The sequence below is a fragment of the Mytilus californianus genome, unplaced genomic scaffold (assembly GCF_021869535.1).
Source record: "Mytilus californianus isolate M0D057914Y unplaced genomic scaffold, xbMytCali1.0.p SCAF_2, whole genome shotgun sequence".
NCBI classification, from domain to species: Eukaryota; Metazoa; Mollusca; class Bivalvia; order Mytilida; family Mytilidae; genus Mytilus; species Mytilus californianus.
Genome location: NW_026262668.1, coordinates 123,807,259 through 123,827,734, shown reverse-complemented (window position 1 = coordinate 123,827,734; position 20,476 = coordinate 123,807,259). Strand labels below are relative to the sequence as shown.

At 32.1% G+C, this 20,476-nt stretch overlaps 2 protein-coding genes across 3 annotated transcripts in view; one reads left to right on the top strand and one right to left on the bottom strand.

Annotated features, from left to right (window-relative positions):
* Positions 1 to 7,323, top strand: part of LOC127730887 (vitamin D3 hydroxylase-associated protein-like) — a 36,040-nt gene extending 28,717 nt beyond the window's left edge. For both annotated transcript variants that reach the window (XM_052239491.1, XM_052239490.1), the window contains exon 16: positions 3,961 to 7,323. In XM_052239491.1, coding sequence (XP_052095451.1) covers positions 3,961 to 4,095 — 135 coding nt within the window. In that variant the 3' untranslated portion in view covers positions 4,096 to 7,323. The remainder of the gene's footprint in view (positions 1 to 3,960) is intronic.
* Positions 7,324 to 11,077: 3,754 nt separating this feature from the next.
* Positions 11,078 to 18,205, bottom strand: LOC127730889 (tRNA N(3)-methylcytidine methyltransferase METTL6-like). The gene is made up of 6 exons (XM_052239492.1): positions 18,072 to 18,205; positions 14,920 to 15,201; positions 14,648 to 14,779; positions 13,445 to 13,615; positions 12,914 to 13,055; positions 11,078 to 11,456 (listed from the first exon to the last, which is right to left on the bottom strand). Exons 2-6 carry the CDS (start codon positions 15,172 to 15,174, stop codon positions 11,137 to 11,139), a joined length of 1,020 nt encoding a protein of 339 aa, XP_052095452.1. The 5' UTR covers positions 15,175 to 15,201; positions 18,072 to 18,205; the 3' UTR covers positions 11,078 to 11,136.
* Between the last annotated feature and the right edge of the window lie 2,271 nt (positions 18,206 to 20,476).

Here is a 20,476-nt window from a genome sequence, read left to right as displayed (position 1 = left end):
ATCTTGAATATTATTATAGATAGAGATAAACTGTAAACAGCAATAATGTACAGCAAAGTAAGATCTACAAATAAGTCACATGATCAAAATTGTCAATTGTCCCCTTAAGGAGTTATTGCCCTTTATAGTCAATTTTTTACAATTTTCATAAATTTTGTAAATTTTTGTAAATTTTTACATAATATTTTCCACTGTAACTACTGGGCCAAGTTCATTATAGATAGAGATTATAGTAAGGAGCAAGAATGTTCAGTAAAGTAAGATCTACAAACACATCACCATCACCGAAACACAATTTTGTCATGAATCCATCTGTGTCCTTTGTTTGATATGCACATAGACCAAGGTGAGCGACACAGGCTCTTTAGAGCCTCTAGTTTAGCTCACCTGGCCCAAAGGGCCAAGTGAGCTTTTCTCATCACTTGGCGTCCGTCCTCGTCATCCGTCCTCGTCGTCCGTCATCGTTAACTTTTACAAAAATATTCTCCTCTGAAACTACTGGGCCAAATTTGACCAAACTTGGCCACAATCATCATTGGGGTATCTAGTTTAAAAAATGTGTCCGATGACCCGGCCAACGAACCAAGATGGCCACCATGGCTAAAAATAGAACATAGGGGTAAAATGTAGATTTTGGCTTATATCTCTGAAACCAAAGCATTTAGAGCAAATCTGACATGGTGGGGGGGAAAAGTTTATCAGGTCAAGATCTATCTGCCCTGAAATTTTCAGATGAATCGACAACCCATTGTTGGGTTGCTGCCCCTGAATTGGTAATTTTAAGGAAATTTTGCCGTTTTTGGTTATTATCTTGAATATTATTATAGATAGAGATAAACTGTTAACAGCAATAATGTTCAGCAAAGTAAGATCTACAAATAAGTCAACTTGACCAAAATGGTCAGTTGACCCCTTAAGGAGTTATTGCCCTTTATAGTCAATTTTTAACCATTTTTCATAAATTTTTGAAATCTTTTACAAAAATCTTCTCCTCTGAAACTACTTGGCCAAATTTAACCAAACTTGGCCACAATCATCATTGGGGTATCTAGTTTAAAAATTGTGTCCGATGACCCCGCCCGCGAACCAAGATGGCCGACATGGTTAAAAAATAGTACATAGGGTAAAATGCAGTTTTTGGCTCATATCTCTGAAACCAAAGCATTAAGAGCAAATCTGATGGGATAAAATTGTTCATTAGGTCAAGATCTATCTGCCCTGAAATTTTCAGACCAATCAGGCAACACGTTGTTGGGTTGCTGCCCCTGAATTGGTAATTTTAAGAAAATTTTGCAGCTTTTGGTTATTATCTTGAATATTATTATAGATAGAGATAAACTGTAAACAGCAATAATGTACAGCAAAGTAAGATCTACAAATAAGTCACATGATCAAAATTGTCAATTGTCCCCTTAAGGAGTTATTGCCCTTTATAGTCAATTTTTTACAATTTTCATAAATTTTGTAAATTTTTGTAAATTTTTACATAATATTTTCCACTGTAACTACTGGGCCAAGTTCATTATAGATAGAGATTATAGTAAGGAGCAAGAATGTTCAGTAAAGTAAGATCTACAAACACATCACCATCACCGAAACACAATTTTGTCATGAATCCATCTGTGTCCTTTGTTTGATATGCACATAGACCAAGGTGAGCGACACAGGCTCTTTAGAGCCTCTAGTTTAGCTCACCTGGCCCAAAGAGCCAAGTGAGCTTTTCTCATCACTTGGCGTCCGTCCTCGTCATCCGTCCTCGTCGTCCGTCATCGTTAACTTTTACAAAAATATTCTCCTCTGAAACTACTGGGCCAAATTTGACCAAACTTGGCCACAATCATCATTGGGGTATCTAGTTTAAAAAATGTGTCCGATGACCCGGCCAACGAACCAAGATGGCCACCATGGCTAAAAATAGAACATAGGGGTAAAATGTAGATTTTGGCTTATATCTCTGAAACCAAAGCATTTAGAGCAAATCTGACATGGTGGGGGGGAAAAGTTTATCAGGTCAAGATCTATCTGCCCTGAAATTTTCAGATGAATCGGACAACCTGTTGTTGGGTTGCTGCCCCTGAATTGGTAATTTTAAGGAAATTTTGCCGTTTTTGGTTATTATCTTGAATATTATTATAGATAGAGATAAACTGTAAACAGCAATAATGTTCAGCAAAGTAAGATCTACAAATAAGTTAACTAGACCAAAATGGTCAGTTGACCCCTTAAGGAGTTATTGCGCTTTATAGTCAATTTTTAACCATTTTTCGTAAATTTTTGTAATCTTTTACAAAAATCTTCTCTGAAACTACTAAGACAAATTTAACCAAACTTGTCCACAATCATCATTAGGGTATCTAGTTTAAAAAATGTGTCCGATGACCCCGCCTGCGAACCAAGATGGCCGACATGGCTAAAAAATAGTACATAGGGTAAAATGCAGTTTTTGGCTCATATCTCTGAAACCAAAGCATTTAGAGCAAATCTGATGAGGATAAAATTGTTCATTAGGTCAAGATCTATCTGCCCTGAAATTTTCAGACCAATCAGGCAACACGTTGTTTGGTTGCTGCCCCTGAATTGGTCATTTTAAGAAAATTTTGCAGCTTTTGGTTATTATCTTGAATATTATTATAGATAGAGATAAACTGTTAACAGCAATAATGTACAGCAAAGTTAGATCTACAAATAAGTCGACATGACCAAAATTGTCAATTGACCCTTCAAGGAGTTATTACCCTTTAAAGTCAATTTTTTTACAATTTTCATAAATTTTGTAAATTTTTGTAAATTTTTACAAAATATTTTCCACTGTAACTACCAGGCCAAGTTCATTATAGATAGAGATAATAGATAGAGATAGAATGTTCAGTAAAGTAAGATCTACCATCACCAAAACACAATTTTGTCATGAATCCATCTGTGTCCTTTGTTTAATATGCACATAGACCAAGGTGAGCGACACAGGCTCTTTAGAGCCTCTAGTTTTTTTCCAATCTATCAGGTATGCAAACAAGCTGAATTCTAATTTGTACTCAGCTGTGTATTTTGAAATTTCAAGTCCAATGACTTGTATTTTTATAGACATCAGGTATAATTTTGAACTTCATACATTTAACTAAAGGTGGGGGTTACACGGTATGATTTTTCATAAGATTTTTTACCTATAATGGGTCACTTTTGGTAAATTGAATGGAAAATTGTATCGTGTGAATAGCATGCTGTACGATTTACCTGGGCTACAGTATCAAATCTGATGGAAAATTGTATCATGTAAACGCACCTTCACATAAGTAAATGACATTGAAATAAAACCAATCTGTGTGCAGATGGTATTTTAGGTAAATTGAATGGAAAATTGTATCGTGTGAATAGCATGCTGTACGATTTACCTGGGCTACAGTATCAAATCTGATGGAAAATTGTATCATGTAAACGCACCTTCACATACCGGGTAAGTAAATGACATTGAAATAAAACCAATCTGTGTGCAGATGGTATTTTAGGTAATTGGTGAATATTTACCTGAACAGATCACTAAAGCTAGGTTATGGACTTGAAGCTTGGTTAGTATTTTCAATATACCCCTTTCCAGAAACTCATTTCGGGAATCATAATTTTACTCTAAAATTATCATTTGAAGCAGGTTATTTCCCTTGTCGGGAAGTAGAAATGATTTTTCGGCAATGAAGTTTAATGAAGAGTCCAGGGGTTTTTAATAATAGAATCTTACTAAAGGTTGGTGGTTTGTTCCAGGCATTCTGGTCTCTTACAGCATTAAAACTGACTACTATGAATTGTACAAGTGTATAAAAATTAGTGTAATAATCAACACTGGAAAAATTAAACATTTGACATCTACAAAGGAAATCCTGCATGGATCTTTTTATTTGTTATTTATAATAAGAATTAAAAGTGTAATACATCACATACTGATAACTTATATATTGTTTTTTTCTACAGTTTGCAGAAGGTTCCAAAGGTTTACCTGTTGGAGTACAGTTTGTAGGCTTATCCTACCAAGAAGAATTGGTTCTAAGATTAATGAAAGAAGTGGAAACATGCTTGCATAAGAATAGTTCAAAAGAAAAATTGTAAATGTAATTGTTAAGTAATTTATATTAAGATTTTTTTCATTTATTTATTATATAAAGAGCAAAATACCATGATAAATGAAATAAATTCAAACAAGTGCTTGTAAACAAAAAAAAATCAATAAGTATTCCTTAAAAAAGTAACATTCTCCTGGGTGCTGGCATATTGATCTCTTTTTTTTCCTTCTCACTTCATTTAGGTTTTTGAATTTAGGTGCATCTTAAAAGAAGATCTTTGTATTGATATATTGGCTCATTCAGTAAATTTGCTTTTGAAATACTGTGCATATATTTAAGGCAATGGCCAGTTCATATTCAAAATCTTTTAGATTAAAAATACACAAGTCTGAATGGAACAGCAATAGGATTTCCTTCATATATCTATATATTCAATGTTTAATTCTAGATATAAATAGTCATTTTTTGTCTTAATAAAATATACCAGTACTTTTGACTCTTATTTGTGACAAGAACTACCTCCAATAACAACATTCAAGTAAATATATAGTCACTCTTGTTTATAAGGATTAAGTTTATGGAATTTTTCATTATTTCAATATAAATGTAATATGACATGAAATGTTATAATAAGGATTAATCCACTTTTGTTTATTCCTGTTGTCCAGGAGCATATTCATGGTTTGAACTTTTATTCTTCTTTAGGAAAAAAATAATTCAATCAAATTATATTTAAACAGTATTGATGTATTTTTATCTGCAAATTTTTTTTATTTATCAAAAACTATTATTAAATAATTTGAATTTGAAAAAAATGAGATGTTTTCTATTAGAGTTGTGAATCAAATGACTTGGCAATCAAATGACTTGGCAATCAAATGACTTGGCAATCAAATGACTTGGCAATCAGAACATATTTTAATTATTTATCAAATTTTTTTTCCAGTATTTATCATATATTAGTTTTTTATATATTTATGTAACTTTGACTGTGATTTATATTGTTATACATGAATTGCTTACCATGTAATACCTCATTGTTAGACCAATCTGTTTTATAAGAAGCTATTACATGGACATCTTTATCCTATAAAATTAACTGGGAAATAAGCAAGGACAGCTTTCTGGTGTCTTTTTCACATTGAGGTTGAAAAGTTTGTTTGCTAATTATTTGAATTAAGATTTATTATTATAAAAAAGGAATAATATTAAAGAAATAATTTATGGAAGCCATAGATTTGTTGGAAATTTACACATGGCCTGGGCCGTGATATTCGAATTTTATCCTGAGCGTTGACTTGCTGAAATCAGTAAATGTGCGAATAATGCAATATTATCCGAATTTGGAGGCATCACATAACGGAAAAACCTTCAGCTTTAGCGTTTTCATTCGTATGACGTCATGTTTTGAAATTACTTTAATGCACCAAAAGCATTAATGGAATTTCGCGGAATTTTATTTTATTTTGATTTTGTACATTTTTCCCACATTTTCCGAGCTCTAGTGCATCAATTCTTTTTGTTATGCATCAGAATAAGAATGAAGGTTCTGTTTTTTTTTCAATTGCAATTTTTAACACAGCGAAATCGGCATAACCTTTGCACAAAGGTTACGATACAATTGGATATACATTGGGAGGTATATTGTAACAGCCGTTATTATGCACATCTATGAGTCTGCGCTAAGTATAGATATATCGAGAAATTATCATGGTGTTGTTTACAAAACGAAAGAAGCACATCATATTAGAATTATTATTATTAAAGGAACAGTATACATTTTTACTCATGTTTGTTGTAAGTATAAATGAATTTTTTGGTTGTTTTTATACCTCCCACAAACAAAGTATATGTTTATGGTATGGGGGTATATAGGAATTACCCTGTCTGTCAATATGACTTGCATGGTCAACTTCTCCTAAATGACAAGATGGAAATTGTTTAAAGTTTACAATGTCGGACACTACCCCAGGATGTGTATTTTTGTCCAACATTCAAAAGGGGAGATAATCAAACTGACCTCAATATTGCAACAGTCTCTGGTAAGCTTAACAACAGCTAGACAGATATTGATAACAATTTACACAGTTGCAGAGTATTACCCATGAATGTAATCCCTGTCTTCCATTAAAAAGGAACTCTCAGAACTAGCTCCTAGAAAACTAAAATTGTTCTTATGTTAAAGGGGAGATAATCAGATTTAGTTACTTCAATTTTGCAACATGTGGCAATAACTTGAAAGCATAACTCCTCCTTTACAGTTGAATGGATATTAATGAAACTTTACTTTACCTAAGGATGTGCATAGAGGAATGTTATCCCTGTCCTACTTTTTACAGGGGAATCTGACCTACCTCCCAGAAAACTAAAATTGTTTTTGTTCTGTGAAAGTGGAGTTAATGGAATTTACTTACTTCAATACTGCAACATGTTGTCATAACTTGTAAGTGTAACTCATCTTTAACAGCTATATAATATTGATAAAACTTGACAAAGTTGTAGAACCTAATCTGAGAATTTGAATGTGGGAAAATTATCTGTCATGTTGAAAGGGGAGGTATTAATTTGCTTCAATATTGCAAATTGTGGTAATAACTTATAGGGACAAATCCTCCTAAACGGCTAGACAGATATTGATATAAAGATATGCATTAAGTGATATGATTATGTTCCCAAATTTCAAAGGAGAGATAATCTTACTTACTTCAAAGCTGCAATATGTTGTAAGAGTCTCTCATAAGCTAAACAACACCTAAACAGCTTGACAGATATTAATGAAAATGAACACAATATATTGTAGAATATATAGTACCTTACGAGGTGCATAAAAGAATGTTATCCTTGTCCTACATTGTTAAGAGGACCCTTTCTCCTAGCTCCTAGAAGACAAAATTTGTTTTAGCTTGGATTCCCATTTTGTAAATTTTTATAGACTGAGTCATTTTGTTTTAAGATACATTGATAATAGTTCAGGGAGAGAGTATCCTTTAGCGAGTTCATAAACATACAGTAGAAAAAACAAGTATGAAATATTGATAACTCAAATCAAACCAGAAGAAAAGTCAATGTATGTTTTCATTAAACTTAATTCTGGTTCAAATTGATAGAAATAAAGTTATTTTAAAGACAACCTTAATATTTTTTTTAATAACATATTTTTCATGTTAAGATTGGAAAGTTAATGTTTAAGCTGTAGGTGCTAGCATTATTCTTTTTATTGTGTAATAAGTTTAATAGTTATGAACTATGATTGTTGCATTAAAATTTTGTATGATTTCAGACTTGATTTATTTATTTAGACAAAAATGAATAAATAACTATGCAGAAAACCTGACCCAGAAAATGTCAGTACCGGTATATATCCGAGGAAGAAAACACCAAAACGGTAAGTCAAAGAAAAACTGACAATTCAATGGCAAAAAACAAAGAACAATATATGAAAAAGACAAACAACAGTCCACAAAGCACTTAATGGAAAACTAAAGACTGATCAATGGCCAAAATTAACTACAGGATTCTAAGAGCCTGAATTCTTCACTTGGCAAAAAAATTGCAATTTAATATTTTTTTTTCACTTTTTTTGTAAACTATTAATGCTTTTCGATTATATTTTTAGCCACAACGTTGATTGATTAATTGATTGGCAATAACAAAAAAGTAATTTGAAAAAGCTTACGAAGGCAGACAACAACAATGGACACCAAATGATGGCGACATAACTCACCTGGCCCTACGGGCTATGAAAGCAAAAAATGATAAAACAAGAATGTTTCCATAGTACACGGATGCCCCACTCGCACTATCATTTTCTATGTTCAGTGGACCATGAAATTGGGGTCAAAACTCTTATTTGGCATTTAAATTAGAAAGATCATATCATAGGGAACATGTGTACTAAGTTTCAAGTTGATTGGACTTCAACTTCATCAAAAACTACCTTGACCAAAAACATTAACCTGAAGCGGGACAGACGGACAAACAGACGGACATACAGTATGACGGACAAACGAAAGGACGCACTGACCAAAAAACATAATGCTCCTCTACTATCGTAGGTGGGGCATAAAAATGAAGAAAAGACAAAAAACCAGTCCACAAAGCACTACACAGAAAGTAAAAGATTGAACAACGAAAATGGAAACAAAAAACTAGGGAAAAGTTGGATGCTCTATAAGCAGTTCCTGCTACACAATGTTAAAAAATGTTGATATCATATCAGGTAATTAAGCATCATATAATTACAGATTGGTTGATGTTTATTGTATAATCCTTAGACATCATTAATACTGAAACAAGAGTGCACACGCTGAAATGTCTCACCTACTATACAGACCATTGATTTTATGTTGATAGTCCTACATATTAAGTTTTACTACAAGTATCACATTAACATTTATGATCCAAGAAAATGAGGTCAAGGTCAGACAAACCAAGCCAGAAATACATGTACACCTTTAATACAATCATTATATACACAGAATATAGATGACCTATTGCTTATAGTATAAAAGAAACAGACCAAACCATGGAAATTCTATATTGACCAATGAACCATGAAAATGAAGTCAAGGTCAGATGAACCCTGCCAGACAGACATGTACACCTTAAAATCATTCCATGCATCAAATATAGTTGACCTATTGCTTATAGTATCTAAGAAACAAAGTTAACCAGGAAAACTGAACATTGACCAATGAACCATGAAAATGAGGTGAAGGTCAGACAGACATATACACCTTACAATCATTTCATACACCAAATATAGTTGATCTATTGCTTAAAGTTTAAGAAAAACAGACCAAAATACAAAAACTTAACATAAAGCAATGAACCATGAAAATGAGGTCAAGGTAAAATAAAACCTGCCAGACTGACATGTACATCGTAAAATATTTCCATACACCAAATATAGTTGATCTTTTGCATACAGTATTAGAAAAACAAACCAAAACACAAAAACTTAACATTGAGCAGTGAACTGTGAAAATGAGGTCAAGGTAAAATAAAACCTGCCAGACTGACATGTACATCATAAAATATTTCCATACACCAAATATAGTTGACCTACTGCATTCAGTATTAGAAAAACAGACCAAAACACAAAAACTTAACATTGAGCAATGAACCATGAAAATGAGGTCATGGTCAAATAAAACCTGCCAGACTGACATGAACATCGTAAAATATTTCCATACACCAAATATAGTTAACCTATTGCATACAGTATTAGAAAAACAGACCAAAACACAAAAACTAAACTATTGCCACTGAACCATGAAAATGGGGTCAAGGTCAGATGACACCTGCCAGTTGGACATGTACACCTTACAATCATTACATACACCAAATATAGTAGACCTATTGCTTATAGTATCTGAGATATGGACTTGACCACGAAAACTTAACCTTGTTCACTGATTTATGAAATGAGGTCGAGGTCAAGTGAAAACTGTCTGACAGGCATGAGGACCTTGCAAGGTACGCACATACCAAATATAGTTATCCTATTACATTGTACTCATAAGAGAGAAATTAATATTACAAAAAATCTGAACTTTTTTTTCAAGTAGTCACTGAACCATGAAAATGAGGTCAAGGACAATGGACATATGACAAACAGAAACTTCATATCATAAGGCATCTATATACAACGTATGAAGCATCCAGCTCTCCTACCTTCTGAAATATTGAGCTTTTAAGAAGTTAGTTAATGCTGCCGACACCGGATCACTATCTCTATGTCGAGCTTTCTGCGATAAAAGTCCCAGGCATGACAAAAATCATCTAACACAACTTGCTCAAATGTGAAAAGTGACAAGAAACAACCTAAATATTTTTTTAAATAAAGAACAAAATACAATAATGAAAACTAGAGGAACATAAATCCCTTTAAAACAAAAGTAAGGGTAAACCCTGCTCCACTAGTGGCACCCATATTGTTCCTCAGTGGCCATTGGCAAGGGCAAGTGAATATTCAGTGATGTCATTGTGGGTCAAAACAATCATCAACATAAGACAAGTGTATATGTCAAGCTCCAAGTCTAGAAAAGTTGTAAATATTTAAGTTACTATCAAAGATATGTCATCAACTACAAATCTCCAATAGAACACAGGAGTGCACATGCTGAAAATTCTTGTCTGCTTTATTTATCATTATTGAATTTAGGAAAATCTGTAATATGATTGATTTCATAATCAATGTAATTGAGGTCGTGGTCAGATGAACACTGTCAGACAGAAATGTACACCTCTCATGTATACTATACACCAAATATAGTTAGTATATTGCTTATAGTATCTGAGGAACAGACCTAAATGCAAAAATTGAACATTGACCAATGAACCATAAAAATGAGGTCAAGGTCAGATGAACCCTGCCAGACAACATGTATACCAAGCAATCATTCCATACACCAAATATAGTTGACCTTTTGCTTACAGTATCTGAGACTTAACCATGAAAACTTAAGTCTTGACATTGACTAATGAACCATGAAAATGAGGTCAAGGTCAGATAAACCCTACCAGATAGATATGTACACCTCACAATCATTCCATACATAAAATTATAGTTAGAGAAAGTGATACAGACTTGACCAAGAAGCTTAACCTTGATCATTGATCCATTAAATGAGGGTGAGGTAAGGTGAACTCTGTCTGACATACATGTAAACTTTGTAAGAATCCCATATACCAAATATAGTTATCCTATTGGTCATAATAAGTGAGTGATTGACATGACAAAAACAAAACAAAAACAAAACATTTCAAGCATTGATTATCCATGAAAATCAGGTCAAGAGCAATGGACATATGACAGACAGAAATTTTGTAACATAAGGTATCTGCATACAGGGTATGGATCATACAGGTCTTCTACCTTCTGTTATATAAAACTTCATACAAAGAGTTTACGATGTCACCACCGCTGCTGCCAGATTGTTATCTCTTTGTCTCACCATCAAAATTCGCAGGCGAGACAAAAAAATACCATTGGAATACATTGTATATCAAAAGACAACCACTGATGAAGTTCTTGACCTTAATTTAACTATGTAAACTTATTACAAAAAACACTTATACATGATCAGCTTTTAATAACTTCACTTGTAACTTGTGCATAACAACAGTTATCTAGAACCACAGGTACTTGAATGTCTGTATTATTCCCTTCTTCTTTACTTGTGATGTTTTCTTCTTGTTTATCACCATTTGTACACTCATCTGTCTTGTTTACTTCAATAGGTTGAGATGAGTTCACTTTGTCAGCTATACTTTTGATGAACTTTGCCTGAACAAATATACGTGGTACACACAGTCCTTCCTTCTTATTCACAGTCTCTCTTTGAATATATTCACAATTTGCACAATTATATCCAGCTGATTCCATAAGTAATGTTAATTCATCTACATTAAAACCAAGAATATGACATTAGTACTATGCATAAGTCATATATACTTTAAGTCATATGGAATGATAGCATACAAAACACTATTACCCTTAAAATATCACCTATCATGTTGTTTCATGATACTATAGGTAAATTGCATGATTGATTATCAACAAGATATAGGACCCACTGGTTTATTGATAATAATTAAAAGTCTTAAAAGTTCAAGACCAAACAACACATATTAATTTTAAAATAGACTATATTGTGTTATCATAACAGAAAACCCAAATATTTACTTGTAGAGTAATTTCGAATCTCAACTAAACACCAAAAAAAAATGAAAATTAAGTCATATGTAACGTGACGGTACCCAAATTGCACCTATTTTGACAGTTTTTTCACCTACGTCTATTTATGATACAGACAAAAGTTTCCATTCTGTGTTTATTTTGTAGATGTGTCATTATTTATTATATGGTTCCACCAATTTAATTTTGAATCCATATTGAATCATAGAAAAATGGGTTTGAACCGACCTCCAAACGATCCTTGATTCTGTAACGAGGAGTACCCAAATTGCATCCATGCTTAAATTCACATCCTTAAAAATCGAATAACAGATATTTTGTTTTATTACTTCAAATATTTAGATTTGATTTGATTTTTGGTGTTTTAACGCCTTTTAAGCACCACTTTTGGGCTATTTCGTGGCGGCCAGTTTTTATTGGTGGAGGAAGCCGGAGTGCCCGGAGAAAACCACCGACCTTAGATAGGAAAACTGACAATCCTAGTCAATTAAGATAAGCACGAGCGGGGTTTCGAACTCACAACCTCAGTGTTGACTGGCTAGTGATTACAGTAGTAACTACTGAGACCACTCGGCCACCGAGGCCCCTCAAATATTTAGACAATTTGTCATTAGTCCACGCTTACTATTCATTTTTTAAGAAATTGATGCTTGTAACATATTTAATTTGTTCATTTTTAAAAGATGACTTTTTGTGAACGTCGCATGGCGACGTTTTCGTAGATTTAATTTTTCCAGTGAATGCTTCATCTGTTGATATATACTGTGAACGTTTTGAGTATATCTAAATATATTTAACTTTGTTGAAAGACAAGTATAATGTCAAATCATAAAAATACAAATTTTTTAGCCTCAAAGATTTCCGCAGCGATTTTTGTTGAATAGGTGCAATTTGGGTACTCAGTGTAATTTGGGTACTGTGACGTTACATCTAAAAATCATTCTATATGCAAAACATAAATGGCAATTTCAAGTTTATGAAATACTAGCCTATGCATGTATTTTTTTTTATTAATATCTAGTTAACATCTGAAGATGTCTCTGATGTGTTAATTATTGGAACCCTAAAAGTGGTCTTCGTCATAACTTTTGACTATTCCTACCACACACTAACAACAATACAAAACTACCATAACTTGTATGTACATTTACTCCACACTTACCTGTTTTGAAATAGTAAGCCCTTGTGCCATCTTGGCGTACATAAAAGTTCTCACATAACTTGTGGCCTGGACCAAATCTTAACATGGCATGGTCGTATAAACCATAATCTCTAAACAAAATACAACCTCCTGGTTTTAATATCTGCAATAACAATTGCATCTCTTAAAGAAGAAAATATTTTCACGGTAAAATAATAACACTTAATGAGGTTTATTTGATTTATTGAATGAATACCATGACTATAACTACTATGTTAGACATTATCTACATGCTATTAATTGACTTAGCTTTACACCACAAATCATGAAATGATTCTTTAATGGTACATTTATCTCACAGTCTCAAATCCTGTAGTGCTGCAACAATTTTATATGGGTCTAAACTTTTTCAGAAAAACTGTGACCAATTTTGTTTCAGTCTTACCATATTCATATCAAGACCTTTACGTATCAAGACCTTTACGTATCAAGACCTTTACATATCAAGACCTTTATGTATCAAGACCTTTAAACTCTTTATATGAAAATTACCTTTGAAATATTCTTAAGAGCTGTCACCATTTTATCTGGATGAATGGCTGACAAAACAAATATCATGGACACAGCATCAACAGTGTCTGGTGGTATTTCTTTACTCAGATCATCACATGTAATATCACACTGAAAGGCATGGCATCGATCAGGATTATACAAACTATTTTCCTATAAAAAAATGTACATGAATTTGAAAATGTACCGGTAAAATACTCTGCTAAATAATCTTTTTTAATGTTTTTGATGTAGGAAAGAGACGTCACTCACTCACTTTTGGTTCCGACATACAGACTAAATGAATATAAACACAAGTCCCTAACAATAAATACTGTGTCATAAACCCTAAATGTTACATAACTGTGTTACCATGGTTACTATAACAAAACAATGTCATTATCGTCTGGATATCTAAGACTATACTTCTATAAGATGTAAAATGATATACATTGAATGCAGTGCATCTCTTCAAGCCCCTTACTTAAAACAAATCATATTGAATATAGTACCTATCATCATACCCCTATCTAGTCCTTATGTAAAACTAATTCCACCATTCTGTTTTATATATCATAAGCTAATGGAGACAATTAATACTTTCTCCTTTCTAGAAATCAATAATAATACATAGACCATGAAACTTATTGCTTTTTATTTATATCAAATTTCACTTGCTAAAAAATTATCAGCTCGAAAACGATGTCTAACCATAAAACGATGTCTAACCATAAAGGTGTATAGTTCTTTCAATAATTTTGTATTTCCAAGGTACTTCAACAACTGTTTAAGTTACAATATTTCAAATACATATACATGTTGTACTACAATATCCATAAGGAATATGAATTTTGATTTTTTTGTGCTAAAGTTAGTGAAGTTCACTGTATGCTGATGCCGTATACGTAATTATTGAGGACCCATGATCATTCTTGCGGATCTGATTTTTGTGGATTCAGTTGTTAAACATACATAAAAGGAGAACCAAATTTTAATGCTAAACAAAAAACATATTCCCCATTGGCATGTACACAGAAATTTTTTCAAACCAGGATATCAAGAAACCACCATTTAATAACACAAATTTTGCTCAAGCCACAAAAACTGGTACCCATAAAAATGGATGAATCCATTGTATCTACTTATTCTGTTTCAATGAAGCTTTTCTAACGTTAAGGAGAAAACTCAACAGCAAACCTGACCTACCTTGACAAACTGCACAGCTCTTATAGAAAAATCACAGGCATAAAAGTATAACTTTTTAAATTCTTTCAATAAAGGGAAAAGAAAATTGCCCACTCCACATCCAACCTCCAGAATAGTTTTGCAGTCTTTGGTCTGTAAATAAAAAAAAAGATATCACTACTTTTGTAAATCAAAAGATAGATTCAACTACTACAAGCGCTATTTAAAATATACAGATATGAATAAAATATCTATACTTTCATTTATACAGACTAGAGAATACAGCTGCCTACCTGCTCATCTTCTTCATAAAACAAGTCACTAAATTCACGTTTTGTCCAGTGTCTATCTTTGAAAAACTTTGTCGTATTCCTTTTATAAAACAAATCCCAGTTTTTCTGTGCTTCATTTTCTAACTTATTCTGTTTAAATTCGGATATAAAATTCTTGTCCTTTTCTAATTTAAATTTTTCTTCCTCTGTCAAATTCCTTGGGCATACTGAAGATATTTGAAATGGAAAAGGTTTCTTATTGGATTCATCACACATGTTGCTGGATTAAACTTCAATGGAAACCTGAAAAAAACCAGATACATAACATTTGTATCAAAGGATGTCTGGATTGTAGTAATTTGTCAATACTGTATTACTGAACATTTTCATATAGTTCACTTCTTTGTAATGCTGGTCATCTAGCTTCTCTATCATTTACAATAAAAGTGAATACATAAAGTTGTCTCATTGGCACTCATACCACATTTTCTTATATCTACATAAACTTAAATTTATCAATGATCCATAAAACATTTGTGAAATATTACGTCAAGGTTTTATGAATACTTTCAGACAGACACTCTAAAGAGTTGGATTATTATTACTGAAAATATATAAAATAAAATTACTTTACATGTTTCAAGAAACTCAGTATTGACCGATGAACCATGATGATAAGATCAAGGTAAAATGTTCACCTTATAATTAAGTTTCCAAACCATGAAACAGTTATAAGTTAAATGTTATAATGTCATTGTTAACAAGTAGTCTCTGAATACTTTGTTTGTTGAAGCAAAATATTAATATGAGAATGTATTTATTTGACATGTATATAATGTACTTTTAACTTTAGACTTATTTATAGAATCCCTTTAGCTAGTTGGGTTATCCTCTTGACATAAGGATTATTTACTTATTTATCTTTAATCATTATAAAGCTGTATCATATCCCTTGTAATGCCTAAATTTGTGTATCTGTGTAACAACCTCCCAAATGAGGGATATATCCTTTAAATGAGGGACTGTCCCTCAGACAAGGGGTTATTTTGCTGTTGTCATGGTTGTAGAAAAGAAAAAGGATAACTACCGGGTAAGCTTTTTTAACTGAAAAGGGGAAAATTCATTATATTTGGAACAACTTTTCTGAAAGAGGGGTCCTCTTATTTAAAAAAAAAAAGAAGATTAAAGTCCATGAATATTCCAAAATTCTACACCTTATCGCTATTTATTCCAATCCGGATAAGTTCTAAAATTATCTTTTTAATCCAATTGAAGCTATTTGGGGCCCTGTTTAAACAATGTATTATGCATAAAACTTTTTAAAGAGAAATGTCTAAACCATCGTAAACACTTCAAACAAAGCATTTTTAATACTTTAATTTGTATTTAAAAAAAGTGAATCATAATCTATCAAAGTTTCAAAATGTTTTGCTAAGTTCTAAACTTTTTCCTCCCTTAGCTCGTTACTGATGATTTTTGTATTTGCAACACTTGACCCAAACAGGAAGTTGTCTAAGTGACCTTTTTCAGGATTGGACTAAATAGCGATAAGGTGTATATAATACCAGATAGACATGATATTGTTCTATTGGCAAAGTTTCTGCAAATAATATAAACATGTACCCTTTTGTACTTAGAGGTGGTTTAAAAAACAATTGTATCCCTTGAATTCTATCCCTCATAAAAGGGATAGTCATTACATTTAGGGGTTATCCCTCATTTAAGGGGTTGTTCCCAACCTGACTAACATCATAAAGTAAGTAAAATATAAAGTAAAGTAATCTTTATTTAAAGTCGGGTTGCATATATATCCCCGAGGAACCAGTAATGACGCACCTATGGTTGTTTTTGTCTCTGCATTTAGTCTACCATTTAAAAGAATTAGAAAAACGGAATGGAATAAAAGATTGATAACTTGTTAATATATTTCAATCATTAAACAGTTGATATTTGAAACAGTAATAACAATAAAAATCATGTTTGCTAACATTACAAACTGACTGCCAACTAATGATGGGTACCAGTAATGACGCACTGTAAACAAACAAGTCAAAACCACTTGCACGTAATTGATAATCGAAAAATTGCTTCAATCCGGATTCTTTAAAGTTAAAACTGTTCAAAAAGATTCAATTTTATTAACAACTTTTGACATTTTCATTTACTTTAATGATCATGGTAATTGTAACACCAAATTTATAAACAATTTAATTGTAACCTATATTTTGATATATAATTGTTCAAAATTTATGAAAGTGATATACATATTCCATATATTTGAAAATAAAAAGTAATTGCATTCATAAAACAACATTGACAATAATACATTTATCAATGTATACTTCATACATTGAATGAAAAAAAATCGATAAACCATAGAAAATTATATAAGCGACGATCATTTGTTCTACAGTGATTCCCGCTTAAATGTAAAGCCATATCACATGACAGTCACGTGATTTGAAAAACAAAAAATGGGGAAGCATACGGTTACATACTTTGCTTGACCAAAGTGGATATAGGACTGATAATCTTTCGGGGAAGGGTATAATTTTTTTGACCTTAATAAAATGGCGGAAATTGCATTGTCTTTAATATTTTATGCAATAATAACATTTCTGGGCAGAGTTTTAGGCATCTTTGTTGTAGTCAGATGACCTTCAACTTCATGTTATGAACAGCAAATGTTGATGGCGTCACGGCTTTTGTCTAGAAATATAAAACCGTTAACTAAATCGGTGCGTCATTTCTGGTCCGCGTCAAAACAGGTACCAAGACGATATATACATAATAACGAGGAACATGAGCTTTTTAACCGACTGATATTAAATAACAAAACATACATGTAATAACATCAGACACATATACAACACAAATATACAGACAGCATATACGTGTATTAATACATAGATAGCTCATGTACTTATCTTATCCGGGATATGTGTAAATACACCTTATCGCTATTTGTCCGCCATTACTGGACATCACACAAGTTCCCGTAAAATTTTGACGTCATAATAGAAAATGTCTGACGCCACAATGTAAAAGTGATTGTTGTATGACGTCAAAAGTTCGAGCGGGACAGATTCTCGGGTCAAGCGGGAATAGCGATAAGGTGTATTCAAAAATAAAGAAAAAGTACTCATGGAAAATGGTAAATGATTCATTCTTACGATCTTTGATGGATTCCTTCACAGTTTAGTTATAATCTATATACAGAAAGGTAGAATGACACGATATTATAACTGTATAATTTGACTCATAAAGGCCCGTTTTTTATAGAGGCAACTTACCACTTATACCATATTCACCAACATGGTAAATGCTAAAATAAATATTCAATTTCGAGAATAGCCATATATTTGAACAGTCATTTGTAAGACTTTTCATTTAATTGAAGAAAATTAAGTTGGGCCTATTTCATAAAAAAACGACATTTTTAATTAAAAAAAAAATGTAGGTTATTTTTTGATTGACTAAAAAAAATTAAACTTTTAAAAAAGGTGCGATATGTTAATATATCAAAAAATAAAACAACAAGAATACCGAACTCCAAGGAAAATTCAAAACGGAAAGTCCCTTTAGAATTGTCAAAATCAAGTTTTTATATGTATTTTGTATTATACTGTAGCAAACAAAAGTACATCAGGATAATCCCATTTTCTCGTTATTTTCTTAAAGCATTTTGTAAGAGATATCTGTCCAATGATATTCTAATATGTAGTTGTCTTTCTATTCACATTATAATGTCTTGTATCTGTATAATCCTTACAACATATGTCATTTTTTACATCATTATGCTTGAAAACAAGCTCGGTAACCTATAGGTTTTATTATATTTTTATTAGATTAAAAAAATAGAATGTTATAAACTACATTTCGGAAAAGAGCTAGTAGAACAACTAAAAAAGACATTACTGCAATTAACAGAAAGTGCCGTGGAGTGTATGTTAACAGAGACATATAATACATGTATTATATGTCTCTGATGTTAAAAGTGGTACGTAATACAGCTACCAAAACAAAAATCATAGTTATATCTAAAATAGTACATGCAAGTTGTAGAAAATTCGTTTTTCATCCTGTCTTGGGCAAGATTATTTATTTTCAGTTCTAACGAAGCCAGCATATTCATTTCCGAAGCCCCCGCTCTCGTAAATAAAACGGTCGTTCCTAACTATGATCTACCCTTAGCCCTGTATATTTTGATATCTTAAGCAATGGTGTGTTTTGTGGGAAAACATAAAGTCCAATCCTGCAAAATTTCGGGACATTTCAGTTGCCAGTACAAAAACTCATAACATAAATTTGTGTTTAGTTAGGATATTATCAATATTTCATGTGATGATGAAAGTAATTAGGTGTCCCCATAGACTTTAAACTGAACTTTAATATACATATATATATATATATATATATATATCAAATATCTGTTAAAAGAATGCAAGGCAATTTAATATACTGAAGCAGATAGGCCAGTACATTTTTTTTGTATATTGAACCGTCTGTGAAAACTTACAATTTATCATTCTTTTATTGCACCCCCGGAATTTTAGTTACTGTCTGCTTACATGGTATTTATAGCTCACCTGGTCAAAGGGTTAGTGTGAGCTTTTGTCATCACTTGGCGTCCGTCGTCTGTCGTCGTCGTCATCGTCCGTCATCTGTCGTCGTTGTCGTCATCCGTCGTCCGTTAACTTTTATAAAGATTATCCCCTCTGAATCTACAAATTTGGCCACAATTATCAAAGGGGTATCATGGCCGACATGGCTAAAAATATAACAAAGGGGTGAAATGCATGTTTGGTCTATTATCTTGGAAACTGAAAGAAAAAATCTGATAGGGGCAGAAATGTTCAGAATGATGAGATCTATACATAATGTCTATTGACATCAAAACTGTCAGATGACTTCTTATAGGATTTATTTCTCTTAAACGACGAATATTACCCATTTTTTTCATTGTTTGCTTATTATCTCGAAAAATATAATAGATAGACAAAAACTTTAAATGGCAAATATGATCAGCAAAACAATATCTAAAAATAAGTAAAATCATTGAAATCGTCATTCGACACCTTATAGAGGTTTTTGCCCTTAAAGAAGATTTTTCCATTATTTTTTTTTTTGCATTTTTGCCTATTATCTTTAAAACTATAATAGATACATGTAGATAGATACTTTAAAAAGCTAAAATGATCAGCAAGACAAGATTTACAAATAAGCCATAATTGCTGAAATCTTCAGTCAATTTGTTATCAAAGTTATTGCCCTTTAATGATAATTTTTATCGTTTTTTTTGCAGTGTTTGCCTATTATCTTGAAAATTGAAATAGATATATAGAAACTTTAAAAAAGAAAAATGATCAGCAGGATGAGATCTAGAAATTTTACAACATGCCTGAAATTTTCAATTAACTCTGAATAGAGTTGTTCCCCTTTAATGATGATTTTTACTAAAAAATTGCCATTATTGAAGATACAGGTGCGCGACACAGGTTCTTTAGAGCCTTTAATTTGTGGGAACAAAATATTAAGAAAATTGAGAAAACACTTCGTTTTGTTCGTAATGATTGGA